Genomic DNA, 18269 nt, shown 5'->3' with positions numbered 1-18269 from the left:
ATTTATTTGACTATTTTTCTGTCCTGTCTGTTTATTATCCTCCTGCATCTCCTCTCAATCCTAAACAGGGTGTCTGCAGGTTTAAGGGAGCCAAATTTAAGACTTTTTAAGACCTTTTTAAGGCCACTTTGACCAAATTTAAGCTATTTTTAAAATTAAATTTAAGCTATAATTTCCAGATATAGCCTGGAACCGGTGCTAACCACGTCGCGAACGTGGGATTAGCCATCCAGTTACCATTAAACTTCCCCATGGCGCAAGCTCCCACTAGCTTAACCAGCTAATGCGCTCATCTAAAAATAGCCCCCTTTCACAACCAACTGAATGTGTACGGTTCCGCTTACGTCAATATCACACACAAAAAATGCTGAACACTAACTAGAAATTCACGAAATTTTTATTAAAATAAAAGAATCTTGTTTAGTGGGCCTTTGGTAATTTAAGACCTTTGGAAACTGTATTTAAGGATTATTTGTCATTTTTAAGGATTTTTAAGGCCTTAAATTTGGAAAAGCAAATTTAAGACTTTTTAAGACTTTTTAAGGACCCGCGGATACCCTGCTAAAGAGAAACTGCTACCTGGGTTCATATATATTCACCTTATGAGTTACCTTTGAAATGCAGTTCTAAAAGATTTCCCGACCGCAAAAACAGCGGAGTGCTCGCCGGCCACATCAGTTAGATGCGTCACCGAGGACAAAACAGGTGATGTGCCCTGATCCACAGCAGCGAAACGCATCAGGCACAAATAAAAGAATAAAAGACAGAAAACATAATAGGAAATGAGCCGACATGAACGATCGCATGATAAATTAGTGTTTGAGGTGGTGACACCTGATTTGATAATGTTACTGTGGCTGTGCTCAGGACGCAGACGTCTGGAGCACGTCAACAATCAGAGCTTTGCATGCGCAAGCTGGTTAAGGTTAGGATGGGGGTAAGGGGAATGTTAAATTGCAAGAGGGTAAACGTCACAATTTGGTTAAATGTCCGTTTTACAGCGAGTGTCAGTACCAACGCTCTGGCACAGCGCGTTGCCTCCAGGCACGCAGGAGCTTGTCACCTGCTGACAGCAGGCTGCTGTCTTTTCCGAGGACTGCATCTTGCCGGTCATTATCATGTGACAGCGACTAGTCGACGACAGGCATAAATAGTCACTATAGAGCGGTGAAGTAGATTAGTGACTAGTTCATACAACCCCTGCTACTGCTCCCCAGAGTGTTCTACAGCATAATCAGCACGTTCTCTTTGAACTTGATATCAAATTTTCGCCTCCTCTTCATCTCCGCACGGTTAAAGTTACCCTCGCGGTCTATCACTGGCAAATCAAAAGTGAGACGGATGACACAACCGCCCCCCGTACTTGCTTGTTACCACATTCCTTCCGGCCACAATAAAAAAACGGCCATTATTCACCTCCGCCGACTCCGACCAAAATATGATACCCGGCAGTTAATTAAATACAGGCTAATATTAGAGGATTTACGGTTAATGTTTTGGAGCTACATTCTGTTCGCCCAGCTTTCGAGTATTTTCTCCCTGCCCTAGAAGGGAAACACGTCCTTGTCAGATTGGACAACATGTCTATGGTCTTCCACATAAATCACCGGGGCGTCACCAGGTCCATTCACTCACTGGTGGAAGCTCGAACGCTTCTCCTGTGGGCTTTGCCCCGTTCAGAGTGTCAGGGCAGTCCACTCGCCTGGCGTGTAGAATGGTGCTGCAGATCTCCTCTCCTGGGAGTGTAGAAATTGAACCTGGTTATTGTGGGAATGATTTGGCAGAGGTATGTTGCAGCCGAGCTGGACCTCTTTGCTTTAAGAATGACGACACACTGCCTGCTATGGTTCTCCCTGTCAGAACTGGACAGCCCATTGGGACAGGATCCTCTGGCACATCCATGACCAAACAGCCTCCTGTGTGCAATCCCCCTTTCTGGAGAAGGGTCTCTGTCTCTACTATTAAAATATGTCACTGCAATTTCTGCCAAACATGTCTTTGTAGTTGTTCAGTGGGATCTCATCCCCTGGTGTGTCCCTTTTTGAAAGGAGCTTTGTGCCTGCATCCTCCAAAGCTCCCAAGAGAGCCTTCTTGGGACCTTCTTCTGGTCCTGGAAGGCTTAGGTTCTCTGCCCTTCAAGTCTGTGGAAGGTGCTGATCTTTGCTGGGTGTCGGTAAAATCTGCCTTTCTACTGGCACTCTTTTCTGCGAAGCGTGTGAGTGAACTCCACACCCTATCAGTTGCTGAGTATTGCTTACATTCGAATGAAGATGGGTCTGGGGTGACCCTATGGCCCAACTTATCCTTCTTGCCTAAAAGGCTGTCAACATTTCATATTAACCAGCCTGTATCATTGGCTGTGTTTACCTCGCATGCTGGGTCAGATGCATCTACAGACAGCCTTTGTGTCCTATTCAGATGCTGAAGCGGTACATCAGTGTGACTGTTGAAACTCGTAAGACATATGCCTTACGGGGTCACAGATAAGGTTATGCTGTTTCCAAATAACTTTTGCACTGGGCCATTCATGACATTCTGCAGGCTTACACTTCCAAAGGTCTGGCACCTCCCATGGTCAGGTGCCACTCAGGTGGTGTGGGGAATATACAGTAGGGAAAAAAAGGTATTTAGTCAGCCACCGATTGTGCAAGTTCTCCCACTTAAAATGATGACAGAGGTCAGTAATTTTCATCATAGGTACACTTCAACTGTGAGAGACAGAATGTGAAAAAAAATCCACGAATTCACATGGCAGGATTTTTAAAGAATATATTTGTAAATCAGGGTGGAAAATAAGTATTTGGTCAATAACAAAAATTCAACTCAGTACTTTGTAACATTACCTTTGTTGGCAATAACAGAGGTCAAACGATTACTATAGGTCTTTACCAGGTTTGCACACACAGTAGCTGGTATTTTGGCCCATTCCTCCATGCAGATCTTCTCGAGAGCAGTGATGTTTTGGGGCTGTCGCCGAGCAACACGGACTTTCAACTCCCTCCACAGATTGTCTATGTGGTTGAGGTCTGGAGACTGGCTAGGCCACTCCAGGACTTTCAAATGCTTCTTACGGAGCCACTCATTTGTTGCCCGGGCGGTGTGTTTGGGATCATTTTCGTGTTGGAAGACCCAGTCATGTTTCATCTTCAAAGCTCTCACTGATGGAAGGAGGATTTGCTCAGAATCTCACGATACATGGCCCCATTCATTCTGTCCTTAACACGGATCAGTTGTCCTGTCCCCTTAGCAGAAAAACAGCCCCAAAGCATTATGTTCCCACCCCCATGCTTCACAGTAGGTATGGTGTTCTTGGGATGCAACTCAGTATTCTTTTTCCTCCATACACGACAAGTTGAGTTTATACCAAAAAGTTCTACTTTGGTTTCATCTGACCACATGACATTCTCCCAATCCTCTGCTGTATCATCCATGTGCTCTCTGGCAAACTTCAGACGGGCCTGGACATGCACTGGCTTCAGCAGCGGAACACGTCTGGCACTGCAGGATTTGATTCCCTGCCGTTGTAGTGTGTTACTGATGGTGACCTTTGTTACTGTGGTCCCAGCTCTCTGCAGGTCATTCACCAGGTCCCCCTGTGTGGTTCTGGGATTCTTGCTCACCGTCCTCATGATCATTTTGACCCCACGGGATGAGATCTTGCGTGGAGCCCTCGTGGTCTTGTATGTCTTCCATTTTCTGATAATTGCTCCCACAGTTGATTTTTTCACACCAAGCTGCTTGCCTATTGTAGATTCACTCTTCCCAGTCTGGTGCAGGTCTACAATTCTTTTCCTGGTGTCCTTCGAAAGCTCTTTGGTCTTGGCCATAGTGGAGTTTGGAGTCTGACTGTTTGAGGCTGTGGACAGGTGTCTTTTATACAGATAATGAGTTCAAACAGGTGCCATTAATACAGGTAACGAGTGGAGGACAGAAAAGCTTCTTAAAGAAGACGTTACAGGTCTGTGACAGCCAGAGATTTTCCTTGTTTGAAGTAACCAAATACTTATTTTCCACCCTGATTTACAAATAAATTCTTTAAAAATCCTGCCATGTGAATTCATGGATTTTTTTTAACATTCTGTCTCTCACAGTTGAAGTGTACCTATGATGTAAATTACTGACCTCTGTCATCATTTTAAGTGGGAGAACTTGCACAATCGGTGACTGACTAAATACTTTTTTGCCCCACTGTATAGACTGCTACCACGTCACTTGGGTCACTTCCAATGAGCAACTTTGTTGGTATTTTTCTCTACCTCTGCACTGCATGCATGCCATAGCCAGTGCTATGCACAGCACTCTGGCGGTCATCTGCAATTCATATAACCTTAGTTACACACGTAACTCTCAATTCAATAATTGGTCACTCTGAGTTTTTCATGCAGGCTTAATGTGAAAATAGTCTCCTACACCTATCACCTGCATTAACTTCTAATAGATAAGACAGGTAAACTCAGATTTGAAAATCCTGACAGATCTTGGTAACGATGTCATTTAACATTCAAGGACTTGCCGATCATTACTCACGATGGGAAGACTGTTGTTTAGTGTCCAGAAATCAGAAGAGAAAGTCTTGACTACTATAACCATTAGCAACCGATGACAGAAGCTCTTCCAGCCTTGTGTTATTTGAGGAGATACAACATCTACGTTGCAAGTCAGTGGTAGAGTTGCATTGCTGTTATCCAATCTGGGATGTAAAAGACCTGCACTTGTATAGCGCCTTTCTAAGTCAGAGGACTCCAAAGCGCTTTACACTACAGTGTATCATTCATCCATTAACAAACACTGGTGGTGATGAGCTACAATGTAGCCACAGCTGCCCTGAGGTGCACTGAAATAGGCAAGGCATTCCAAGCACAGACGCCACTAGTCCCTCTGACCACCACCAGCAGGCAAGGCGGGTTTAGTGTCTAGCCCAAAGACACAATAGCAGCATTATCTGGCCAGAGTCTGGATTGAACCTGCAACCTTTCAATTACTGAACAACCTGCTTTACTTCCTGTGCTACTTCTGTCCCATGTCCAAATATCGGGAAACTAAACCTGCAGTGTGAAACTCAAGTGTAATGTCAATCACTCTGATTTTTATATTTTCATGTAAAATAAATGCAATAAAAATTAAACTGGAGCCAGAAAACTTTCATAAATGTTAAATCTTTGCTGTTATGAACGATAAACAAAATTTCACATCTTTTAATTTGCTAATGATTGTTAGCATCGCTGCTATGCTAAGATGAAGTCCCATTAGTTATCATCACACACTGGTGAAATTACATCTCCACATTTGACCCATCCCTGTGGGGAGCGGTGAGATGCAGACACACCCGGTCCCTCGGGAACTATTTGGTGGTTTAACCCTCCAATCTAACCCCTTAATGCTGAGTGACAAGCAGAAAGGCATTGGGTCCCCTTTTTAAAGTCTTTGGTATGACAGGACCATGAATTTGAACCCAGGATCTCCCAGTCTCGAGGCAGACACTCATAAAACTAGGCCACTGCAAAGGTAATGGTAAACAGTAACCTTAACGGCAAATTCAAATTAATCAATAAAACTGCTTTATCGCCCAGCCCTAGGAAGTTGCTGACACCTAAGAGAAGAATTACCCATCTTTAAAAGATGCTAGCTTCTCTTTCACCAGTAGCTCAGCGATGCTGGACTGTTGTTTACCCACGCCGGCCTCAAACATGATGACTGGCAAAGGCTCAGTCCTTGGAACTTTTCCTGTCAAACAATTCAATTCAAAAACAAAAAACAGACCACATAATTTGTTTAGTTGAGAAAGCTGAACAATATGAACAAACATCAGTGAGTATGGCAAAATCGGTACCTATGACGACCATAGTGACCAGCTGTTGGTTCGTGAGGCTGATGAAACGGTTGGTGCAGGCTCCACTCCAGTTCTTTCCATCCACAGGAACAACCTCGGCCAAACAGCAGTGAATGGCCTGAATTTAAATAGAGACACTTTCTGTGCATGTCTCCAAGCAATTTTCTAATATGGGAAGTACAGAAATATCAATAGAACGATTAATGACCCGCACTTGTTTAGTGCCTCTTAGAGTAAGGACTCCAAAGCGCTTTACACTACAGTGTATCATTCATCCATTCACACACACATTCACACACTGATGGTGATGAGCTACGATGTAGCCACAGCTGCCCTGGGCCGCACTGACAGAGGCGAGGCTGCCGAGCACAGGCGCCACCAGTCCCTCCGACCACCACCAGCAGGCAAGGTGGGTTAAGTGTTAGGTGGGCGACGGTGGCACAGGAGATAAGTGCTCGCCCCGTAATCGGAAGGTTGCAGGTTCGAGCACCGCTCAGTCTGTCGCTGTGTCCTTGTGCAAGACACTTAACCCACGTTGCCTGCTGGTGGTGGTCGGAGGGACCGGTGGCGCCAGTGCTCGGCAGCCTCGCCTCTGTCAGTGCGGCCCAGGGCAGCTGTGGCTACATCGTAGCTCATCCCCACCAGTGTGTGAATGTGTGTGTGAATTAAGAGCCCTGCATGGGCCTAAAATCTGAGGCCGTGTCCAGCCCGGCCCGAGGGGGTGGAGCCCCAGCCCGACCCGGTCCGAAAAGGTTTTCAGGATTCTCTGGCCCGACCCGAGCCCGACTTTTTTTTTTTAACCTTTCATAATGTTTTTGCGTGATATAATGGTCAGCATTCTACTTATCTGTGAGAAGTGTTCTGCAGTACAAAAAAAAAAAAAAAAAAAAAAAAAAAAAAGGAAGGAAAGAAAAACAGAATCAATGCAGCTTTTTTTTTCTAACAGAGCGTACTTTTCGAGCGGCAGATGAAATTTACCAACACTATATTAATTGGATGCGTTTGTAAATTTAATCTGCTCTGAAAATGCGCTCTAGTGCAATTAGAAAAAAAGCAGCATTCTAATTTTCTAACTGCAGAGCGCATTCAGAGCGGCAGATTAAATAAATGCCCCCAATTAATATAGCGTTTGTAAATTTAATCTGCCGCTCTGATAATGCGCTCTCCAGTTAGAAAAAAAACCCCAAAAACCTTTGCAAAGGCAATGAATGCTGTATTTTTTTAACTGCAAAGCGAATTTATTCACAGAAAAATAGAACGCTGCCGTTTTCATGAGAATAAACGTATGGTTTCTGACATAGCAAAGTGGACATAAAATGGCATATTAGAATAGGGGCACATGTTTCAATCAACAGTTTGAGAATTCGTTTATATAGGCGCATTTATAAACCACACAGACCTTAACTGAGCCAACGGGTGCCGGTGCGTGAGAAGCAGGCAGGTGCTGCTGCGTTTAAGTGTTTCAGTTTTTTTAATGAATTCAATTAAAGATAAAGGCGCCCGGCCTGTGCCCGAGATAATTACACAGTCGTTGGCCTGAAGCCTGACCCGAGGGCCTAGGGCTTCAGTGCAGGGCTCTAGTGTGAATGGGTGAATGACTGATTGTGTTGTAAAGTGCCTTGAGGGGTTCCATGACTACGTTTACATGCAGCCAATATCCGGGTTATGATCGGGTTAAGGTCGGGATTCGGGTTTCTGAGTTGATCAGAATAACCCGTTAACAAGCATAAATAGAAAGAGTTACCCCTAACTTGCATAACCGATTTAAATGCGGACGTTGGGGTAGCGTCAGGACGTATGGACTACGTCCAGACGCAATATGCCTCATTTCCGGTTCTTCTTGTTCTGGTATCCGTGAAAACAACAACATGTTTCCCAGTTCGGAAGAGATAGTGACCGCGTTTGTTTGCGCTTTAGTTTCCTCGTCACTGAAAGTGTGGTGCTGTGCCGCGACTCGCCATTTTGCCCCCAACTTTTTGTTTACTTCCGGTGTTCTGGTGCATACAAGACGTCTCGCTACTCAAAAGACCAAGATTCCTTGCGAACAGAGCATGCGCAGAACACGCGCTTTGATGGGGATATCCCGATATGCGTTTACACGACCAAACATTCGGGTTAGAAAAGGGTTACCCCAGGTGTAGTAACCGGGTTTTTAAAAACCCGGTTATGAGCATATCCAGGTTTTTGGCGGTTTACAAGGACCTGCGGAACCGGGTTATTGTGAATATTCGGGTTTTAAAAGGGTTACTGGCTGCATGTAAATGCACTGCATGACTCTAGAAGGCGCTATATCAAATACAGGCCATTTAAGTGTTTTGCCCAAGGACACAACAGCAGAATTCTCTGTCCAAAGCTGGGATCGAACCTGCAACCTTCCGATTACTGGACTCAACCTGTTGAGCTACTGCTGATTAGACTTTATCTTCAGCATATCCAACACAAACAAATAGGGTTGTCACGGTATGAAAATTTAACCTCACGGTTATTGTGACCAAAATTATCACGGTTTTCGGTATTATCGCGGTATTTTTTAAACGGTGTTGCATATGTTCAGAAAGCATTGATAGTCCTGTTCTACACAAACTGAAATAGTTTTGAAAAGGTTTAACAGTGTTTATTAATCCTAAAGTAACACAAAGTCTTAGCAAAAGTGCAACTTTTCACAAGTAAAGGAACAAATAGCTTCTTTTTCTGGAACATGTTACAGTAGTCCGTGCAGGTTTAAATGATACAAATCCAAACATTCAAAACATAAACAATATGTAAACAAATCAAAGAAACACCACTTGTTTTCTCATATACTTGTTTTCTTCATTATCAAAATGAAAATCTAAAACTCCAGTCCACACTTGACTTGAGCACTGTACAAGTCAACCTTAAAAAAATATGTATTTAAAATAAATAGCCACTTTAAACAAATTACTAAAATAACTACTACACTATGTAATCAAATCCAAATGTTCAAGTATAAATGGCATTGAATAAGTAAACAAATCAATGACAAGGAGCTAATTGTATATTTCTCTTCATCATCAACAAATAAGATGCTTCATCCAGCAACAGGGTGTCCGTGACACGGTTTAAATGCTGGCAGAGGACGCTGCGGCTGCAGTATATAGTGACTCGTTGCATTCTCTCTCAACCAAAAGTCCTCACGTCATGCATTTAAGCTAAAATGCTAATGTTAACTTACCTTGCACTGGCTGTAGAGACGTGGGTGATGGTCACTCAGATGTGCCATTAGATTCGAAGTGTTGCTGCCTTTTGCAGACACTTGTTTCCTGCACGTTCTGCAAACGGGATAGCCGTCTTCTATTAACTGTCCCTCAGCATTTTTCAGAAATCCAAAATATGCCCATACTTCCGATTTAGTCTTCTTTGAGGGCTGATGGATGTCCTGGGCGCTGCCGTCTCCTCCTTCGGCCATTATTTCAGCTTCAAAGTTTTGGTGCCGTTGCAAACTAAAAAGTGCGTGTGCGCGCCGCGGGAACTTCAGCTGAAGCGACGGTGGCTGGTAAGGGTCACCGCGCCGAAACCGCGGCCACGGTAAACCCACCGAGATAATTTAGTTTATTAAAAACTGGACGGTTATTTTTATTGTCAACATTTTTACCGGGGTTTACCGCTATACCGGTTACCGTGACAACCCTACAAACAAACAAGAATGTACTGAGGCTAATGAAAAACCGACAGCAAAACAGCAAAGAAAGCAGCTACTTTAATTGTCAAAGCCAACTTATATGCTGCTGCTTTAAATTTTGGTAGAAAATACATTTTGTTCTCACCTTGGAAGGAAGAGCTAAGAACTCATCTTTGATCTTCCTCAGGTCATTGACGGACAACACCTTCTTACTTCCATGGTCAACATACTGCACTTCCACCTCTCTTGTTCTTGGTAGACCTGCAGATAAACCCACACCACCTGTCAGGTTAGATAAGAACCCAACAAAACAATGCTGGTTCTTTCAGTTGCAAACACTGAAAACATGTAGAGTTACGTAAAACTACTACTTTTACACAGAACTATAATCTCAATACAATATTGATGCCGAATATCAAAAACCGTCAAAACAACCAATTACGCAACATTAAATCACAAACACAGACATATAGGTTTGAGTCTCTGCAACTTACAATTGGTTTTCTGTGAAAGTTTGTCCAAAAAAATAAATCAAGATTAGAGCAACAAATGTTTTGTCTGTCTTTATAGAAAGTTAGTGCAATAAGCTAAGAATGAGTAAAACATTTAACACCCACACACACTTACCTATGATTTTGGCTCTGTACCATATATTCCTCTCAAAGCGAGCGACACAAGCCTGTCCTATCACTGGACAGTAGATGTTAAGCTCATTGTCCTCCAACACTGCAAGTCTGTTGTAACAATCCTGAAGCTTGACTGAAAGCTGCGACGCCTCCATGTCGTTAGTCTGTGGAGGTAAGAGGTGACAAAACAGATAGCCACTTTAATCTGTTCTAAAACTACCCAATATAATCTTAACCCAGTTCAGTTCAATACTGAAAAGTGACATTATTACTCGTTAAAGCTGCAATGGCAAATTTGGAAAACAAATTGGCCTAAAACAAGTTTCATGCCTCTTAACATTCTAACAAAGTATAGCTGTAATTTTATTGCTGAGATTTAAAAGAAATGAAGTTGTTCTTTTGCATTTGTCTAAACACTGCTAAAAAAAAAACTGCCAATAACACGTTTCAGATCAAAATCAACTTTTGGACCATCGAGTTGTCTGTCTTGATGAACCGCCGTACTTCCCTGGGTTCTCCATTCATTCCTTTTTAATGTATTTAGCATCAGAAAACAATTGTGAGAGGTTCTCCACTCAGTATCAGAGAAATACAGCACCCTGATCTGAACTCGAGTAGTGTTTTGTTATTGGACTTGTGTTCTCATCATGGATTGTCCATAATTGCGGGCGATGTGGCACAGGAATTAGGTGCTCAGGTTGAAGGTTTGAGCCCCGCTCAGTTTGTCGTTGTGTCCTTGGGCAAGACACTTAACCCCCACTGCCTGCTGGTGGTGGTCGGAGGAACCGGTGGCGCCTGTACTCGGCAGCCCCGCCTTTGTCAGTGCGCCCCAGGGCAGCTGTGGCTACATCGTAGCTCATCCCCACCAGCGTATGAATGTGTGTGTGAATGGGTGATTGTGTTGTAAAGCACTTTGGGGGGGGAAGGGTTCCAGGACTATAGAAGGCGCTATATCAAATACAGGCCATTTACCATAATGAACACCATGTTCAAGCATAAAGGTGTCCATATGTGCTCTTGGCACCAGGATATCGTAGGCTGCAGCTCGATGATCGACTTAGCTGTCATCTCATCTGATCTGCGGCCGCATGTCTTGGACACTCGGGTGAAGCGAGGGCCTGAGCTGTCAACTGACCACTGGTGGTGAGTTGGCTTTGGTGGTGGGGGAGGATGCTGGTCAGACCTGGTAGGCCCAAACATATTGTGAGGGTCTGCTAGGAACGTCTGGCAAAGTCTCCTGTCAGAAGTTGTTTCGAATCCCAACTCTGACAGAAATCCCAAAATGTTCCGTGGGAGGCAGAGGACATTGCGTCTAAGTGGGCCGTGCTTCCATTCTCAAGGCGGCCAACCGGTTCTATGGCTGCAGAGAGCAAAGCTGCAGTGCAAACAGTAAAGGCACAAAATTGAAATAGTTCTATAAAAATAGCCTTCAATAATGCTTCACTTCATGTCAGTAATAACACAGGGTATATGCAGGAATCTCAAAATTAAATTCAAGACTTTTTCAAGACTTTTTAAGACCTTGTAAAAAATAAAATTAAGACTATCGCAAAGAACTAATCAACTGTTAAACACTCATATATTGTTTTTAAATACTGCATTGCTTCGTTTTCCACTTCATATTGGGTTACGTCACATCCGGGACAGCGAGGCTGTAGCAATAATATGTAAAGCCACGTGGTACAAAAATGCAAACCGTGCGCATAGAACAAAATATATATATTTTTAGTTTACATGCATCTTGCAACATGTGTCTTGCCCATGTATGTCTGATCTCTGAATTGTGTGTACTGAAACTAATTTCCCTTGAGGATTAATAAAATATCTTTGAATTGAATCGATTTTTCATAGCCACAAACTCTGAGGCTGTGAAAAAAGTGACAACTAAAATAACTCTCCCCCCAAACAAGGTCCTCACGTGCTGCAGATGTGCATCTATTCTACAGTGGGGGTTTGGTTTTTAGGGACCTCTGACATTTATTTACTTTTATTTTATTGAGAATATTTAAAAAAAATTATGTGATGTTTTTGCAAAATGCAAGCAATTTTCTACCAGTCCTACTGTCAAGACAGCTAAATATAATAAACTGAAATAACTAATCAGATAATGATTAGGGATCATCATATAATAAACTATTATTATGAATCTAATTCACAAAACACCAAACATAAACACATCTGAAAATATTCCAAATGACTAATCATTCTTCAGTAGGATGGCCAGATCCCAACTCACCATATGGGACAGATACTACTCACTGTGGGATGTGAAGCTTTAATGTAACCAGATAGTTAAAAAATTTTTTTTTAATCTATTCTGCCTTTTATCTCTAACATGACTGTTAAATATACATATGATACAATTATTATATAACTGATGTCATATATTCTTTTTAAATTAAATTGGAACAAGCAAACAGCAAAAGCTTTAATGCCGTTTCTCAGCTCCTCTCCAGTTACCACAGCTTAACTCAGACTGGACCTTCTACAGTGGATCAGAGTAACTTTAGCTAGTCACTTTAAACAATCACTCCTCCTTGAACCGTCACCTTATCGTGGTGGAGGAGTTTGAGTGCCCTAATGATCCTAGGAGCTATGTTGTCTGGGGCACTTAGTGCCCCTGGTAGGGTCTCCCATGACAAATTGGTCTTAGGTGAAGGGTGAGACAAAGAACGGTTCGAAGGATCTTTCATGGCGGTTAAAACGAAGAGTCGGAGTACCCGGCCCGGAGGGTTACCGGGGTCCCACCCTGGAGCCAGGCCTGGGGTTGGGGCCCGTGAGCGAGCGCCTGGTGGCCGGGCTTTCGCCCATGGGGCCCGGCCGGGCCCAGCCCGAACCGGATACATGGGCTCGTCCAACTGTGGACCCACCACCCGCAGGAGGAACATGAAGGGTCCGGTGCGATGTGAATCGGGTGGCAGACCAAGGCGGGAGCCTTGGCGGTCCAATCCCCGGACAAGAAAACTAGTTTTTGGGACATGGAACGTCACCTCGCTGGCGGGGAAGGAGCCGGAGCTTGTGGCAGAGGTTGAGCGTTACCGGCTAGATATAGTCGGACTCACCTCGACACATTGCATTGGCTCTGGAACCCGAGACCTGGAGAAGGGTTGGACACTCTACTTTGCTGGAGTTGCTCCGGGTGAGAGGCGGAGGGCTGGGGTTGGCTTTTTGTTAGCCCCGAGACTCTCTGCCTGTGTGTTGGGGTTTACCCTGGGGGACAAGAGGGTAGCTTCCTTGCGCCTTCGGGTCGGGGAACGGGTCCTGACTGTTGTTTGTGCTTATGGGCCAAATATCAGTTCAGAGTACCCACCCATTTTGGAGTCCCTGGGACGAGTGCTAGATAGTGCTCCATCAGGGAACTCCATTGTCCTGCTGGGGGACTTCAATGCTCACGTGGGCAATGACAGCTTGACCTGGAGGGGTGTGATTGGGAGGAACGGCCCACCTAATCTGAACTCGAGCGGTGTTTTGTTATTGGACTTCTGTGCAAGCCGCAGTTTGGCCATAACGAACACCATGTTCGAACATAAGGATGCCCACCGGTACACTTGGTACCAGGGCAGCCTAGGTCACAGGTCGATGATAGATTTTGTAGTCGTATCATCTGACCTGCGGCCGTATGTTTTGGACACCCGAGTGAAGAGAGGGGCGGAGCTGTCAACTGATCACCACCTGGTGGTGAGGTGGATCAGATGGCAGGGGAACATGCCGCGTAGACCTGGCAGACCCAAACGCATAGTGAGGGTCTGCTGGGAACGCCTGGCAGAAGAACCTGTCAAGACGGTCTTCAACTCCCACCTCCGGCAGAGCTTTGACCACGTCCCGAGAGCAGTGGGGGACATTGAGTCCGAGTGGGCCTTGTTCCACTCTGCGATTGTCGAGGCGGCTGTTGCTAGCTGTGGTCGTAAGGTGGCCGGTGCCAGTCGTGGTGGCAACCCCCGTACCCGCTGGTGGACACCAGAGGTTCGGGGAGCCGTCAGGCTGAAGAAGGAGGCCTACAGGGCGTGGCTGGTCTGTGGGTCTCCGGAGGCAGCAGACAGGTACCAGATAGCCAAGCGGGGTGCAGCAGTGGCAGTTGCCGAGGCAAAATCTCGGGCGTGGGAGGAGTTTGGTGAGGCCATGGAGAAAGACTATCGATCGGCTCCAAAGAGGTTCTGGCAAACTGTCCGGCGCCTCAGGAGAGGAAGGCAGCAACTCGCTCACACTGTTTACAGTGGGGATGGGGAGCTGCTGACGTCAACTGAGGCTATAGTCGGACGGTGGAAGGAATACTTTGAGGAGCTCCTCAATCCCACCAATGCGCATTCCGAGGAGGAACCAGAGCTGGGAGGCCGGGGGATGGACTGTCCGATCTCGGGGGCAGAAGTTGCTAAGGTAGTCAAACAACTACACAGCGGTGGAGCCCCGGGGGCGGATGAGGTTCGTCCTGGGTATCTCAAGGCTATGGATGTTGTAGGGCTGTCATGGTTGACACGTCTCTGCAACATTGCGTGGTCATCAGGGGCAGTTCCTAGGGAGTGGCAGACCGGGGTGGTGGTCCCCATCTTTAAGAAGGGTGACCTGAGGGTGTGTTCCAACTATAGGGGGATCACACTCCTCAGCCTCCCTGGAAAGGTCTACTCCAAGGTACTGGAGAGGAGGGTCCGATCGATAGTTGAATCTCAGATAGAGGAGGAGCAATGTGGTTTTCGTCCTGGCCGTGGAACTGTGGACCAGCTCTATACCCTTGCAAGGGTGATGGAGGGGGCATGGGAGTTTGCCCAACCAATCCACATGTGCTTTGTGGATTTGGAGAAGGCTTATGACCGTGTCCCCAGGGGCACCCTGTGGGGGACGCTCCAGGAGTATGGGGTGGGTGGCTTTCTGTTAAGGGCCATTCAGTCCCTTTACCAGAGGAGCGTGAGTTTGGTCCGCATAGCCGGTAGTAAGTCGGACCTGTTCCCAGTGAGGGTTGGACTCCGCCAGGGCTGCCCTTTGTCACCGGTTCTGTTCATCACTTTTATGGACAGAATTTCTAGACGCAGCCGTGGTGTGGAGTGTGTCGAGTTTGGTGGCAAGAGAATCTCGTCTCTGCTTTTTGCGGATGATGTGGTCCTCCTAGCTTCATCCAGCTCTGACCTTCAGCTCTTGCTGGGTAGGTTCGCGGCCGAATGTGAAGCGGCTGGGATGAGGATCAGCACCTCCAAATCTGAGACCATGGTTCTCGACCGGAAAAGGGTGGCTTGCCACCTCCGGGTCGGGGGAGAGGTCCTACCTCAAGTGGAGGAGTTTAAGTATCTCGGGGTCTTGTTCACGAGTGGGGGTAGGAGGGATCGGGAGATCGACAGGCGGATTGGTTCGGCATCTGCAGTGATGCGGACGCTGAGCCGATCTGTCGTGGGGAAGAGGGAGCTGAGCCAGAAAGCCAGGCTCTCGATTTTCCGGTCGATCTACGTCCCAATCCTCACCTATGGTCATGAGCTTTGGGTAATGACCGAAAGAACGAGATCGCGAATACAAGCGGCCGAAATGAGTTTCCTCCGTAGGGTGGCCGGGCTCAGCCTTAGAGATAGGGTGAGGAGCTCGGACATTCGGGAGGGACTCGGAGTAGAACCGCTGCTCCTCCGGATCGAAAGGAGCCAGTTGAGGTGATTTGGGCATCTGGTCAGGATGCCTCCTGGACGCCTCCCCGGGGAGGTGTTTCGGGCATGTCCTGCCGGCAGAAGGCCCCCGGGTCGACCCAGGACACGTTGGAGAGGTTACATCTCCAATCTGGTCCGGGAGCGCCTTGGGGTCCTGCCGGAGGAGCTGGTGGACAAGGCCGGGGAGAGGACGGCCTGGAGCTCCCTAGTTGGGATGCTGCCCCCGCGACCCGGACCCGGATAAGCGGAGGAAGACGAGACGAGACTTTAAACAATCAACTGATTTTATAAATATATTCAGGCCCACTATAAAATAATGAAGGTTTAAGCAGCTTTTTAAAGTTTTCACTGAATATTTGTGCTGACTTTCCACAACAGCATGATAGCAAAAGTACCAGTAACATCTTTAGATCTATTTATGTTTATTTTCCACTAATAACATCTCATTGAGAACAGATCCATACTGTGTTGCAAGTTTTTCTTCTTGATTTCAAATCTCTTGTATAACATGTAGGGAAGACGTGCCTAAAGCTAGGCGGACACTGTGCGACTTTTTCACTCGTAGCCCTCAGCTTCAGCTCAAACTGTACGACTTCCTCGCAGGGCAGATCTCACGAGTCATGTGCTCAAAATGTATAACCCAGTTCTCGGATGCGACCTGACTGCTCACTGTACGTCTGGTAGCAACATGTCGGACCTAAAATATGCTAAAAATAGCAGTTTTTACAAAACACATCAGATTTTTTTTGTCTTGTTTTGCCTGTTGTCCTTCGGGAGAGCTGCAGGAGGACACACAGGGATTTATGGGGGTTGGATGAGGAAAACGAAATAAAGAAAGTAAATCTGTGTTTTGTGATCAGTTTAATTTGACATGAACACGACAAACACGCTTTCATGACAATCTTTGTGAGTAAAAAAACGTGGAAATAAAAACGAACATGTGTTATTAGGGAAATAGCGGGGGCGAGCGGTGTTGATGCATGATTGCCATGCGCCGTGAGCGGTTCTGATACTTTTTGGGTCGCAGCTGCTCGCAGCGCCGCTTCAACAGTGCGATACCCTCACGAGGGACGAGCATTATATCAAACATGCCAGAAGTCCATGCGAGCTCACGATTGCTGATCGGTAGCTGGTCACGTGGTGTTAATTGCCTCTCGTAACCCCCCTGTACACTACACGAAGCTCAGCGCAAAACTTGCCCCGATTTTGTGGATTCTCGCACGAGTGGAAAATCGGCTCAAAAAAGTGAAAAAGTCGCACAGTGACTGCCCGGCTTTAAGGGTTTAGCCTGTATGTACCCGAAACAACCGCAGCACCATGTCTGTCAGAATCTTCTTTAGGTTAGGATGGACCTGTCTAATTACTGGGAAAGCTGTTTTGGACCAACAGTTGAACACCCAAACTTTAAGCTTCAGCCGCAGCGAGATGCTGAGGCGACAGTAGTAGCGGTGCCATGATATTGGCTACCACAGAGTGTTTTTCCCTAGCTGTCTCCGTGACTGTGATTGGTAGAATGGCAACTCGTGACCCACTAACAAAGATGGTTTGTGAAGAGGATGAACACTCCTCATTTTTCTGAAACTGATTCTTATAAAGAGCGACTGAAACCCGACCAAAGACTCACCTTCCCTAAAACAAAAACTCTTTGATACACGTGAACACATTTAGTTTCATAAATGGCAATTTTCGCTGAAAAGCATCAAGTTTGCAAGTATGAGACGAATGTATTTTAAAATCACGTCAATACCAACCAAATTTAAGACTTTACTAAATCGATTTAAGACTTTTTAAGACTTTTAAGGGTCTTAATTTTCCTTTCATAAAATCAAATTCAAGACTTTTAAGACTTTTTAAGACCCCGCGGATACCCTGTAACAACCCTGCTGAACTGCATTTTTTAATGCTGGTAAACAGCATGCAAGTTGGTTTTATGTCCTATTTCTGCTTTTATCAGCCTCCATCTTTAGACTCCTTAAGTGTTTTGGAGGGTGAAGGACACGGGTTTACTTTTTGCAGTCAAAGACGATCCATTTTTCAGCTCTCAAAAGGATGCCCTGCACGACGATGTACTTGGTTAGATTGCTGGTGAATCCTGATTTTCGCAACACAAATCTTCTCGCTGGTGTCGCTTACTTTAAATAAAATGCACCCAAACAACAAAGTTTTTATTATTATTTTTTTTAGCATTTTAATCCGCAAACTGCAGAGAAGTGTTGTTGAAAGAAAACGCGTCTCCTCCACTCATAACGTGACTCTGGTCAGTCATGTGACCCGCGGTGGCACACTGGAACATTTAAATACTTTTTTTCCTGACATCGGTACCTACCGAATGTTTTCACTCAGTCCCAAGAGATCCAGCCCTAGGCGTTGGTCAACCTTTCTCATGGCCTGCTGAGATTTTCCGCATCTCTGTTGGAGGTCTGTATGGTCTGCGTTATGATTACCGTTTTGTATCACTGCTGTAGCGCGGGAGCTGAATAGATAGCGTTCTCAATTATTGGTTCCGCCACTTTTTATTTATGCTACATTATTTAATAAAACCGATTGTGGTT

The 18269-nt window shown here is 45.6% G+C and overlaps 1 protein-coding gene across 3 annotated transcripts in view; it reads right to left on the bottom strand.

Moving 5' to 3' along the window:
* Positions 1–18269, bottom strand: part of rnf17 (ring finger protein 17) — a 66895-nt gene that overhangs the window by 32944 nt on the left and 15682 nt on the right. For all 3 annotated transcript variants that reach the window (XM_054746605.2, XM_054746606.2, XM_054746607.2), the window contains exons 16-19: positions 10098–10260; positions 9616–9731; positions 5831–5948; positions 5607–5724 (exon numbers count right to left, since the gene is read on the bottom strand). In XM_054746605.2, coding sequence (XP_054602580.1) covers positions 5607–5724; positions 5831–5948; positions 9616–9731; positions 10098–10260 — 515 coding nt within the window. The remainder of the gene's footprint in view (positions 1–5606; positions 5725–5830; positions 5949–9615; positions 9732–10097; positions 10261–18269) is intronic.

Source organism: Nothobranchius furzeri, chromosome 14 (genome assembly GCF_043380555.1).
Source record: "Nothobranchius furzeri strain GRZ-AD chromosome 14, NfurGRZ-RIMD1, whole genome shotgun sequence".
NCBI lineage: Eukaryota > Metazoa > Chordata > Actinopteri > Cyprinodontiformes > Nothobranchiidae > Nothobranchius > Nothobranchius furzeri.
Note: the sequence above shows the minus strand (reverse complement) of the source record. Positions and strands in the feature narration are given on the sequence as shown.